Source organism: Callorhinchus milii, unplaced genomic scaffold (genome assembly GCF_018977255.1).
Source record: "Callorhinchus milii isolate IMCB2004 unplaced genomic scaffold, IMCB_Cmil_1.0 Scaffold2, whole genome shotgun sequence".
Taxonomy (NCBI): domain Eukaryota; kingdom Metazoa; phylum Chordata; class Chondrichthyes; order Chimaeriformes; family Callorhinchidae; genus Callorhinchus; species Callorhinchus milii.
This window is the reverse complement of record NW_024704743.1, coordinates 42,650,560-42,663,289: the sequence shown is the minus strand read 5'-3', so window position 1 is coordinate 42,663,289 and position 12,730 is coordinate 42,650,560. Positions and strand designations below refer to the sequence as shown.

The window sequence follows — 12,730 nt, the reverse complement described above, 5'->3', positions numbered from 1 at the left end:
ACCTGCTTGTGTTTCTCAGACAAAATTAATACCTTGACTTATGGTAAGTACAGATAACAATTTAATGTGATATTGTGATATTACAACACATTTCAATAAACTGATTGATTTTCTAGTACCATCAACTTGAAATTCAAAATCACAATTTACTTAAACTCAGCAGGTTGACGCATTTCAAAATGCTTTGTTTTTCTGGTTTATTCAGTCAATCTCTTGCAGAATATTAAAGCAACCAAATTATAGGGTAAATTTGTGACATTTAACAATCAATTTAATGTGATCACTTCCAATAAATGCAACATACAGTAACTTCCACAGTATTGTATTAATAATGGATGAATGGGGCAAGTTTTAGACTAATGCCAGAAAGTTTTTATACAGAGGATAATAATAATAATCCTTACATTTAGTACAGCATCTTTTCACGTTGGGAGGATTCAAAAATCCATCACAGATATACTGCAAAGTTTAGTGAGTATGTTTTTGTAGGTAAATGTAGCAGCCAATTTGCACACAGCAAAGACCCCAAAACAGCCATGAAATGAATGAAAGATTTTATTTGGGTTCATACAAGACACCTGGAGAAACTCCTTTCTTTTTTGAATAGTGACATAGAATTATAGAATTCAGCCCATCGTGTCTGTGCCAGCTCTTTGAAAAGAGCTTTCCAAATCAATCACATTCCCCCGCTCTCTCCCCATAGCCCTACAAACTAGTCCTCCCCAAATAATTATCTACTTCTCTCTTAAAAGTTGTCATTGAATCGGTTTCCAACACCCTTTCAGGCAATGCATTCCAGATCCGAACAACTCGCTGTGTTAAAAAAAATTCTCTTCACCTCCCCACTGTTTCTTTTAACAACTATTTTAAATCGGTGTCCTTGGCTTACCAACTCACTCGCCAGTGAAAATAGTTTCTCCCTGTTCCCCCTAACGAATTCCCTCATAATTTTGAAAATTTCTATTAAGTCTCCCCTTAAACTTCCCTGCTCCAAGGAGAATAATCTTAGCTTCTCTGGCCTCTCCTGATAACCGAAGTCCCACATTCCTGGTACCTTCCTGGTAAATCTCTTTTGCATCCTCTCCAAAGCCTTGACATCCTTCCTAAATGTTTAGTACCCAGAACTGAACACAGTACTCTAGCTGAGGCCTACAACAACAACAACAACAACTTGGATTTATATGGCGCCCTCCACGCCGGACGGCATCTCAGAGCGCTTCACAGTAATGGATCCCGGGGCTGAGCCAGGGGGAGGGGGAGAAAGGTGACCAAAGGCGCAGTCGAAAAGAAAGGTCTTCAACAGAGACCTGAAAGTATTAAGAGAGGGAGCGAGGAAGGGAGTTCCAGAGCCTCAGGGCATAGTAGCTGAAGGCACGGCTGCTGAGGGTGGAGCGGAGGACTTGGGGAACGAAGAGGAGGCCAGACCCAGAGGAACGAAGGCAACGGGCACTGTTTTGAGGAGAGAGGAGGTCAGAGAGGTAGGGGGGTGCAGAGGAGTGGAGGGATTTGAAGACAAGGGTGAGGATCTTGAAGTTGATCCTCTCTGGGGACAAGCAGCCAGTGCAGTCTGGTAAGGACTGGGATGATCGGGAAGCGGAGTTTTGAATAATCTGGATTTTGTGGATGGTAGTGAAGGGGAGGCCGGCGAGGATGGCATTTGAATAGTCCAGCCGAGATGTGACAAAGGCATGGATCAGGGTTTCAGTGGCTTTCGGAGAGAGGCATTTGCGGAGATGGGTGATGTGTCGGAGATGGAAGAAGGCGGTGCTGGTGAGGGACCAGATGTGGGGGAGGAAGGATAATTGGGGGTCGAACCTGACGCCTAGGTTGCGTACGGGTTCGGAGAGTTTTAGGGGGAGGTCGGGTAGGTGGAGGAGGTGAGAACCGTGAGATTTTAGTCTAACCGGCATTGTATAAACAGCATTGTAAGGAAACTTACAGGAAAATGGCTCCTCTAAAGCCATTAAAAAAGTGTAAGTTGGATCAAGGGATGAACATCAATAAATGTTACAAGTTGAAATGTTAGGCAATTTTTTTGAGTGTAAATTTTTATTAAAGGAACTGTGCAAGGAATAATCCCACATAAAGATAAGGCAGCCAGAATGACAATGTATGCACATTTGTTGTTGTCATAAATTTGCCATTGAATTCACCTCTTTGCTCTAAAGAAAAATCAGCATTTTGAATGTTTCCACACTGTACGACAGCTCATCTGACATTCTGACACTCAGAAGCTGAATGACGTTATTTTTGATAAATATTTCAGTGTGAAATAAGATAACAGGTATCTCTGCTGTAAGCGATTTTAATCTTTAAAGGGATAATGTCTCTGCATTGGAGAGTTTGCATGAAATTTGGAGTTTCTTCTTTGTTCCCCTAGGGTGAAAACTGTCATGTTTCTTGATGATTTGATGTGTTGGCGAATGAATCATCACAATGCATTCAGAAACTCACTCTCACACACACATACACACACACTCACAGACTCACACACGCACAGTCAAACACATACTCACACACACACTCACAGACTCATACACACGCACAATCACACATACTCTTTTATACACACACTCTCACAAACTCACATACACAAACTCACAGATTCACACACACATGCTCACACATGCTCACACACACACTCACAGACTCCCACACACACACACTCTCACAAACTCACACACACACACTCCCACACACTCACACACACTTTCACAAACTCACACACAGGTATTTCAGTGCTGCTTCATGGTATACTGTACCAGATTCAATCAGCGAGCTCCTGGTCCATTAGCTGCATCTCTACCCATTACACCACCAGGTTGTTCTTCCTTCGTCCTTCCAGCGCCTTGAGACGTCCTCCTGACGTGAAAGGCGCTATACAAATGTAATCTTGTTGTTGTTAATTACAAAATGCGCTATTTTGTAAAGATTGATTTGTCTCAAATTATTCGTAAACAACTTCAAGCAAAGGAGCTATCAGCAGAAACACCACATAGTGGGTTTTAAGCCCTCATTCCCTTGACATTAGCTTATCTAAAGTTGCATTCTAGTGTTTGGTTGTATGTTCGTGCCATTTCCAAGTGAAACAGAATGTTTTTGAGCTGTGGTCAATTTGACCTAGTGAATCAATTACTTCTATCCCCTGAATTGTGTCTGAGAACCAAGTCAAGAAGAAATGATCTGTCCATCATAGGCTCTCTGATACACTTAGTCAGAGAACAATATGTACTATATTAATAAATGCAGACTCCTTCCACAGATAATCCGCTTTGCGATGTTTTTCCCCTCATTATCTCATCCTTACTTTTATATCCCTCATCTTTGTCTCTGGGAAACAGTGTACAGCCATGTTCAAAGTATCTTTACAAAATTCATTTTCCAAATACAGTACTTCACTATTTTGTGCCCTATTACTATGGCTTGCCTATTCTGGCAGAGTTTATCCCATTATCCCTTTAATCATGGTCAGGTCTCCTTGCTTGTTTCTCTTACCTTATCCTGGCACTCAACAGAATGGACCGAATCTATTTCAGAGTGGACAGAATGTCATTTGTCAATTTGACCAGCGCTGTCTCTGAGGAATCTCAGAATCTGAGGAACGCTGTCCTTTCATTTCTGGAGGAGCTTGATGGTGTTGTGCGATTGTGAAACAAAATAAACAATTCAAACAGTGAGGTGTAAATAAGTTCAGAAGTTGGACATATTATAACAAGAAATCTATGAAAGTTTAGATAGACTGCCAGTGCCATAAAGATCATTGAGTTTAGTCTGGTCATTTTTTTCTTGTGTAATTCAGGTACAACTAAGATTAGTCACACACAGCACGCATGGGATAAGCAAGTTATACAAAGAACCAGCATTTCTCTGAAATCTTACTTTATAATCAGGTAGTTAGAGCATTGTTCACAGTGGGTGTGGTGCTGTTCTTCAGATTCAGAGATGATTGTATCACGTGGTTATGACTTTGCTGGTGATTTAAAATATTGATTTATGGTAAAATAACCTGTTTTGCATTTTCCACACTCCCAAGGGCAACTGTTCTCTTAGGTTGTTATCGAGTCAGTTCTCAACTTTCTAACACTTTTGTGAATTAATGTGCACCAATTTGCATGGATAGTTGCTGGTTGTTCCCGGGGATGACACTGGAGTAGGAATTCTGAACTCCACCAACAGGAGGCTCCTCACATTGGGGACTAAAATTAAACTTTTGCATACTGGGTTTGTTACATGAATTGTGACATCTGGTTTGTGAATACCAGATTGCGAAATTTAAGGCAAGATTTGCAAATGGCAAATCCCAAGACAGCAAAGTCTGAAAGACATCTGATGGGTAACATTTCGGTCTCGCTCAGAATGGAATCTGAAAGAAGCTGAAAGCTAGAAATCCCAAGGGTAGAATTTTCACAGGTTTAATTTTAGTCCATGTTTATTTAAAATAAATCAAAGATAAAGGAAGTCCTCAAGTGGCTATAATAACTCATCATATGAAATAGTGGATATCATATCACATCTTATCATATCACTGATCATTGCATTTTAAACTAGTGAAAAATAACTTCAGTTTCTAATAATCATAATCCTTGCATTTTATATAGTGACTTTAACATCTTTAGGATGTCCCAAGCACTTGACAGGATTTACTACGAAATGGAGTGACTGTGTATTTTGCGACAGCAAATTTGTACACAGTAATATCCCACAAAGAACTATGAAGTGAATGAACAATTTTATCTGGATGAATGTTGGTCAGGATGCCAGAAGAAACTCCCTTCTCTTTTTCGAATAATACCATGGCATCTTTAACATCCTCATGAACAGGTAGATGGGACCTTGGTTTTATGTCTCATTCGAAGGACAGTACCTCTAACAATGCAACGCAGCCATCCCCAGCGCTGCATTGGAGTGTCACCTTAGACAATATGAGTTCAAATCCCGATGTGAAGCTTGTGACTCAGAGGCAAGAGCGCTATCATTGAGCCATGTTGACAGTGACAGACATTATAGTAAACGTAATGTTGAAAAGATTCATTTCTTTAAGTCTTAGACATAGACAAAGCCTTTTGTTAACATTTCTACCTTAGGAAGCCAATTTGAGTCAATGGCTGAAAACTGTGGTGTTTCAAAACACGTACTTTGCGATAATTATCATAAGAAATGCATTAAGAAGTGCAACAACAACTTGTGTCTATTAAGTGCCCTTCATGCGGGATAGTGTCTCGGAGTGAATGGAGTCTGACCCTGAGCGGGGAGAAAGGGTCAAATTTCAGCCTGGTTTCTAACCCATTGTCCTCATTGTCAAACAGTACATTATAAAGTTATTATTCTGAGATGAATAGTGATGCACACACCATCATATTATCATGTATTAATGGAAATGTTGCATAACAAGAGTAAGCAGCATTTTAAACTGCAACATTTAGCACTGTTGTGTCAGAGCATGTGTAGTCACTTGCTTTAGAGCTCCTGTGTGCGTTTAAACATGTACAGAATCAAATCTCTGGAGTCTATTTTTGCATGACTGTTTTATAAAGCAATACTGCATCAGAATTATTTATATTTTGATGACTGCTAAGAGATAACAGTAAAGCTGAACAGAGGTAAATATTTCAGGCCAGACAGATGATTCTGATTCACAAAGGTGAACGTTTATCTGTGTGCTGAGCTCAATGGTTTCATATTTGATTAAAATAACATTATATTTCTCACATTCAACAGTGTCGCGAGCAACAATCTGTGCTGGTACAAAATAAACCATTCTGTCCAATAACTCGATTTAGTTCATAACATGATTGTACTTTGTTACCTGCAATACCAGTAAAGAATATCAATACAACAGTTGTAAAGGATACAGGTGATAGAGTGGTATATACATTTGCTCCTTACAAAATTAACTATACTGAGCCTTGAGATTTTTTTAAAGGTGGTAAAGGACTTTGACAGGTTCAAATGATATTAAAAACAACCTTGAGTCATTCAGAAAGAACATTTCAATAGAAATACATAGATATTAAAGCAGTGTGGGTCCATCCATACCAACATGGGAAAGAAACAAAATTCAGAGGAAATCACTGGATTCCCCTTGTCCCACAGCCTCGCTCTATTGGTTTTGAAAAGAGATGGTTCTATTTTATAAAAGTAATTTACAAGTATTTTTCATTGCATTTATTTTACATTTTTAATAATTCATGGTGGATTCCAGACAAAACCAAAGTGCATAAAGTATGGAATGATTAGCTGCTAGCATCAAAATGCTTTTCATAACCTCTCTCCCACTCCTGAATCTCATATTTTTAAACGACTTTCTCACATTTAGAATGAACCTTTCAGAACTAAATAAGCAAATAAATAAATTCTCAGCCGTTTCATCCATGTCAGTGATTCATGTGTTGTAATTGTAAGTCAAATAATTTGGTGCTTATCAACTGATACACATCTCAAAATTAATTAACAGCTCTGTAGTTAAGGGCGGAAGCAGTGAATTAGGAATACAGAGCAACTGACAAAAACTGGCCATCGCAAGCAACCATGTGCTATCGGATCACAGTCAAATTTGACACAGTAAAAGCAGGTGTTTCTAACCAGTGGCAAGAAAACCTCAGAAAGAAATTCTCTTTGATGTCCCTATAGGATTTGCTTGAAGGCAGAAAAATCTTCTAGGGCTTACAAAAAAGGCTTAAATTATAGCTTCTAAAACAAAATAATAGTTTGAGAAGTTGCAGCAAAGAGCACTTCAATAATTAATATTTAAAATGTGGACTATCCTTAATCGTTTGGAGCATAAGTGACATTGTTTACTGAGTTCAATGCAACATTTTCCACGGGAAAGTGGGCTTATAATTAAAGGTTACCAGTCTTAAATAGTACGAGACAAATAGTAAGTACACTGCAATATCGGGTCTTTAGAAAGCTTACAGTCAAGGCTTGGTTGAACTTTTGTTTGTTTCATCCTGTTCCGAAGGAGTCGTTCAGTGGAAAAAAAGGATTGCTGAAAGAGCACATGGCTTCTCCACTTCTTTTAATACTCACTTGTCAGCTCACAAAGACTCCGTAGGCTGCAACAGCAGATGATATCCTTGAAGGTTTTCCGCATCTCTTGGCTGCGGAAGGCATAGATAAGGGGGTCCACCACCGAGTTGCACATGATGAGGATTAGGTACATGTTGAAGTGTGACATGAAGCAGACACAATAAGGGTTCCAAGGGCAGGAGATCATGAGAATGAGGTGCATGAAAAAGGGAGCCCAGCACACGACAAAGACTCCCATCAGGATGGTCACCGTGATGGCCCCCTTCATATTAGTGGCCTGACGGATGGCACCGTTGACGGGCAGGGCCGCAATCCTCTTCACGTGCAGGCGAGCCAACATGAACATGTGAACGTAGAGGGAGGCCATCAGGGTGAGCATGGTGAAGAACATGGTGATCAAGCAGATGATGACCATGGTGCTCTCCGAATACACGATGAAGAGGATCCCTGAGCCCGTGCAAGCCATCCAAATGCCGCTGATGATGATCATCGCACGCCTCACCGTCATGATGTTGTGATATCGCAACGCGTAGAATATGGTGATGTACCTGTCCACGGCGATCGCCAGCAAACTGCAGATCGAGGCCAGGAGAGAGCTGCAAATCATAGAGTCAAACACGTTGTCCATGCTCTTGATTAGACTGTCCTCAGCCAACAAGTGCCTGCTCTCTAACAAGGCTATGGTGATGGTTTCGCATGCGTTGGAGACGCTGACCAGCATGTCAGCCACAGCCAAGCTGCAGATAAAAAAATACATGGGCGAGTGCAAGTTCTTGTTCTTGATAATTGCTGTGATGACTAATATGTTTTCCAGGAGGCTAATGATGCCCAGGGTTAAGAATACCTCTGTGGAGATCAACAGTTGCTCATAGCAGCCCTTGCTGTGGGAGCCATTGGTGTTGGTAAATCCAGCAAAGCTCTGGTTTCTGAAGTGCAGGGTTACCACTGGCCCGTGAGAGAATGAGGAATTCATTGCAGTGACCAAACCCTTGTCGGGACAAATTGTTCAGTCACAAAACAAGCAGGCAATGCTCTTTGAAGTAAGAACAGGACAGAAAGTGGTGTTCATGGTTGAAGCTTTTATCCTGTTCGTATTGCAATGCCTTCGGTCTCATGATGCAGATTCAACATTGCTGCTGGATGCTTACTGTTCAGCAGTGGGCACTGCATCTGTTGTTCAGATTTTTTTTAAACCAATCCACCTCGAAACAGCCGCGCAAAAACACAATCCAAAATCCCTCGATATGTTTTCATATGTTGTTTTTCGTAGGCCTTCTAAAGCTTGCATTCATTGCTGTCCACAACAGATCTGGCTTGAATGATGCTGTCAGAAGAATAGAAAGTTTGCTGTTTCTTCCGATTGCAATCCATGTGAACATACCGTTTGTCTTTAAAAAAAACGACAACACAGAAACCAACAGCAAAGCTGTCCTCGGTAGACGATTTAGCAAGAAATGATCACCTTTCACATATTTAACAGACTGTATGAAACTGTGGGAAACATGCTCCACCTTGCTCTGCAGTTCAACCTATCAAACTCAGGAACAATTTGACTGGCAATGATTTTTTAAAAATATTTAAGGAAAAGCTTCTCCTTTCATTATCTTTCCTGGCTTGCTTTTAATCTGGTCTTCATTAAAAGATACAAAAGAAAATATCAAATAGAATCATTTTATGTTTGAACTGAATTGTGCTGATCTGTTTCCACTGTAATATCCAGTTAATAACTGCTAGGGAGCTTTAATTTGATGGTTTGTGCATATGGTTTGTGATGTTAAACATCCATCGCATCAAAAGGTGCATAAAAGAGCTGTGGAAAGTTGCCTGTCACTTTTAGTGTTACCTAATGTAATATTGTTATGCTGTATGGATGAGGTTTGAAACCAAGGTCCCGTCTGTCTGTTCAGGAGGATGTTAAAGTTCCCACTGAATTTCTCTCAGTGTCCTGATCAGCAATCCCCTAAATAAAATTGTTTATTTGTTTCATTGCTGTTTGTGGCTCATTGCTATGCGCAATTGGACTGATATGTTTGTCTACAACTATACAGTCCTTCTACTTCACTTCTGTAAGTTCTGTGAAGTGCTTTGGGATGCCCTCCAAACATGAAAGGTGCAACATTAAATGCAAGAATTATTTATCCAGACTCTAGCTTTAGGAATAAATTAAAAGAGAAGTATAATATTGCTTTACTTCATCCACAAAATAGAGGCACTCCACTTTACAAAATATATTATGTGAAGCGCTTTGAATTGTCCTCCTGTGTGAAATGCTCAAAATCAAATGTAATAGTTGAGTGTTCAAATGCCCTCCTCCCCGATCTCCCCAGCTCCACCATCCACAAAATCTAACTGTTCAAAAACTCTGCCGACTGCATACTCACCCGTACTAAACTCAATACCCTCCTCACACCAGTTCTAGCCAAGCTCCACTGACTTCCTATCACTGGACAGATCAAACTCAAGATCCTCACGCTTGTTTTCATATCTCTTCATGTCTGGCCCCTGCTTACCTCTCTGATCTGATCAACCCCCAACACACAACCCGCTGCCTCCGCTTGACTGGCCTGGGCCTCCTGCACCAACTGAGGAAGATATACACTAGATTGACGACACTGGTATTAAGCATGTGTTACATTGAAGTGTTTTACTAAAGAATTAAACATTCTAATGAGGTGACGTACAATATAAATTCTTTCGCTGTATTGTGGGAACTATCCTGTTGAACCTTTATTCACAAAGTCCACTGGTAGGTTAATTAGTCAGAAGATATGAGACGAGCCTCACACTTTGTAGTTTTGCTGAAGGAAAAGCCAATTAATCTTAAAATGGAACTCTCCCCATCCCCCCAATCCATGATCTTTTAGATTCACCTACAAAATACACAATCACTACGCTTTACAGTGAAACAACATTAAAGTGCCATATCGAATGCAAGGATTATTAATATTGTTATGTAAAGGTATCACCTTAACATCGACCTGAAACACAAGGCAGACTGGAATGTAATACCAATATTAATGACTTATTCAAAAAAAATGCAAGAAATGCACAAAGGTCTGGCATTGAATAACGAAGCAAAGAAAAACGTGAGTGCAATACAGATTTAAGGTTATGTAACCGCTCCTCTCTCAAGGAAACTCCCATAGGCTATTTCTGAAGCAAATTTTCAAAGCACAGCAGTGTTAATTTTCTGTGTATTCTGCGTAGCAGCATTTCCAAGTAAAACGGACAGAGTCACTGGGCTCATGTTGTTGATCTTTGCATTCAATGTGGCACCTTTAATGTTTGTTTCACTGCAAAGCACCCAAGCATTTCCAGATTATCTGATGCACATTAATCAACTAAAGATGCTTCTCACTGCACAGAAGATGAAAAGTCAGAGAACCAATCCCACCTATTAAGCAATTGGATTTAATATCAAATGCTTACAAATATCATTGAAGTAAATAGATTCAGATGTGGATATTGCCAGAAACAATCTCAAATTTGTTCTTTATTATTGATTTCTTAATCTGTATTTTGTGCACACATATCACCAGGGATATATCATTTTAAAGATCCACGAAAATTAATTTAGACTCAAGACCATTGGAACTGAGAGACAATTTTTAATCTGTGCGAAACAGAATCAATTGTGAAGCTCTCATTATATTCTGATGTGTTGATTTCAATTGCATATTAAGCACATCCAGTTCTCGCCAATTCTCTATGCTTACTCTACCCGTGACTACATTCGCAGAGCTATTTCCCAATGCAACTTCAGGTTTTAAAATTGGCCCATGCATTGCTGGCCACTTAGTCCCCTCTCAAAGATTTTATGCTGTACCTTCCCCACTCCCTTCACTATTATGTTTGTAAGGGCCTCAGTATGCCCCTATGTATCACGCAAAAATGAACACTCTTTATCTGGACTCATGCATAGAAGAAATTTATTTCAGATATTGGGAGAATTCTTCAATGGTCTCTATTGGTCTTGCTTGAGATTACAGTAGGAATATGATATGCTGGTTTACTAAAATCGGTATATTTACTGACGAGGGGAATTTTTAGGTATTACAAGTGCTTTTCCTATCAGGAGGACATCTCAAAGCACTTCACAGTAGTTGCTGTAAAGTGGAGTGACTGTGCATGTTTGTTGGCGAACACAAAATGTGTAGACTTAATTTCATATCCTAAGTCTCCACCAGACTTGAAGGGCCTTAAATTCCATGTAGTCTTAGTTTGCAAGACTATTTTATCTCAATATTTAAGATTGAGCAACAATCTTAAAACCAATCTTCATTCTGTTCACAACTACCAGAAAACCAGTTTCCATTTTAAGACTGAATGTTATACAATTCTGTGTGATCTTAAATTTAAAAAGAAAATATTCTTACAGTCTAAGACTAGGTAAATTTTTAATACAATAAACTTTACATTTACATAGTCAGGAAGACACCCCAAAGTCATTCACGTTGCTTAATTACACCCCACCCCTGCTTATACCCCACTTCAGTATCTCTGCCCTTTTCTCAGCTGCTTCTGGCCTCCTGTACGTCTCTGGCCCCTCCACTCCATTATCGATGGTCTGAAACTATGGAAGCCTCTTCCTCAATCCCTCCGCCTTGCCTCCTCCTTCCCCATCTTCAGATCATGCCTGAAGACCTTCCTCTTTGACCGTGCTTACGGTCACCAACCCCCCTCTCTGGCTCAGCATTAAGCACCACCGCTGTTAAGGTCTCCGAGATGCTACTCTGCATGAAGGGGGCTATATAAAGTTGTTGTTGTTGTTGTTGGATATCAACTAAACTGAGGGTGGGAGCCAAAGAGGTGGGAGGCGAGAGATGACTGAAAATGCTGTCAGAGAAGTATGTTTTGAAATGTGCCTTGAAAGCGGGCACAGGGTGAGGAAGTTGGAGGGCCTCTGGGATTTTAGCCTGCATGATGTATGTTCGTGTTTAGTATGCCCGTCTTATAATAATAATAATGTAGAGCAGGAAGAGTAAGCCTGATTTCAGGCTTTGCATTGCTTTAGTGTGGTAGGGGCATGGCTTCTCTTCCATATTGATATAAAGTATTAATAGTAAGAGGGTCCTTATTATGAGGATATTCCTCATTCACCTACAAAATACAGTCACTGCAGTTTACAGTAAATCTTGTGAAGCACTTTAAGATATCCTCTCAATGTGAAGAGCACTATATCCAAAGCAAGGATTATTACTATTATTTATCAGATTATTGCTACTCCAAGTGATCTTTGAGCAAGTGATCCAAAACAACTATATACAGTAATGGGAAGCTTCACATAACTTCAGTGGCTCTAATAACAAAGGAGCCCAAGGGAGTTGACAGTAATTTCATGGTAAGCTGATTCATCACGTAGACTCCTGTGTAAAACATAACCTCATGTTGGAGTGAAATCCTCTCCAAGTTCATCCATTGATGTAAATGAGCATTTTTATTTTTCCCCAGTAAAGATAAATGCACAAAATCATTGAACATATATAATTACAAGTTAAAGATCCTTTGGGTGATATGTTAAACCAAGGTCTATCTACCTTGGTTTAACGTCTCATCCCAAGACAGTATAACACACCTCAGCACTGCATTGAAATGTCACCTTAGATGATGTGATTCCACATCCCGACATAATAATAAAAATAATGATATTCCTTACATTTGATATAGTGCCTTATCATGGCTTTGAGACATCTCAAAGCGG

The 12,730-nt window shown here is 39.9% G+C and overlaps 1 protein-coding gene across 1 annotated transcript; it reads right to left on the bottom strand.

Annotated features, from left to right (window-relative positions):
* Positions 1-7,018: 7,018 nt before the first annotated feature.
* Positions 7,019-12,369, bottom strand: mc4r (melanocortin 4 receptor). Its single transcript, XM_042346605.1, has 2 exons — positions 12,319-12,369; positions 7,019-8,017 (listed from the first exon to the last, which is right to left on the bottom strand). Exons 1-2 carry the CDS (start codon positions 12,367-12,369, stop codon positions 7,019-7,021), a joined length of 1,050 nt encoding a protein of 349 aa, XP_042202539.1.
* Between the last annotated feature and the right edge of the window lie 361 nt (positions 12,370-12,730).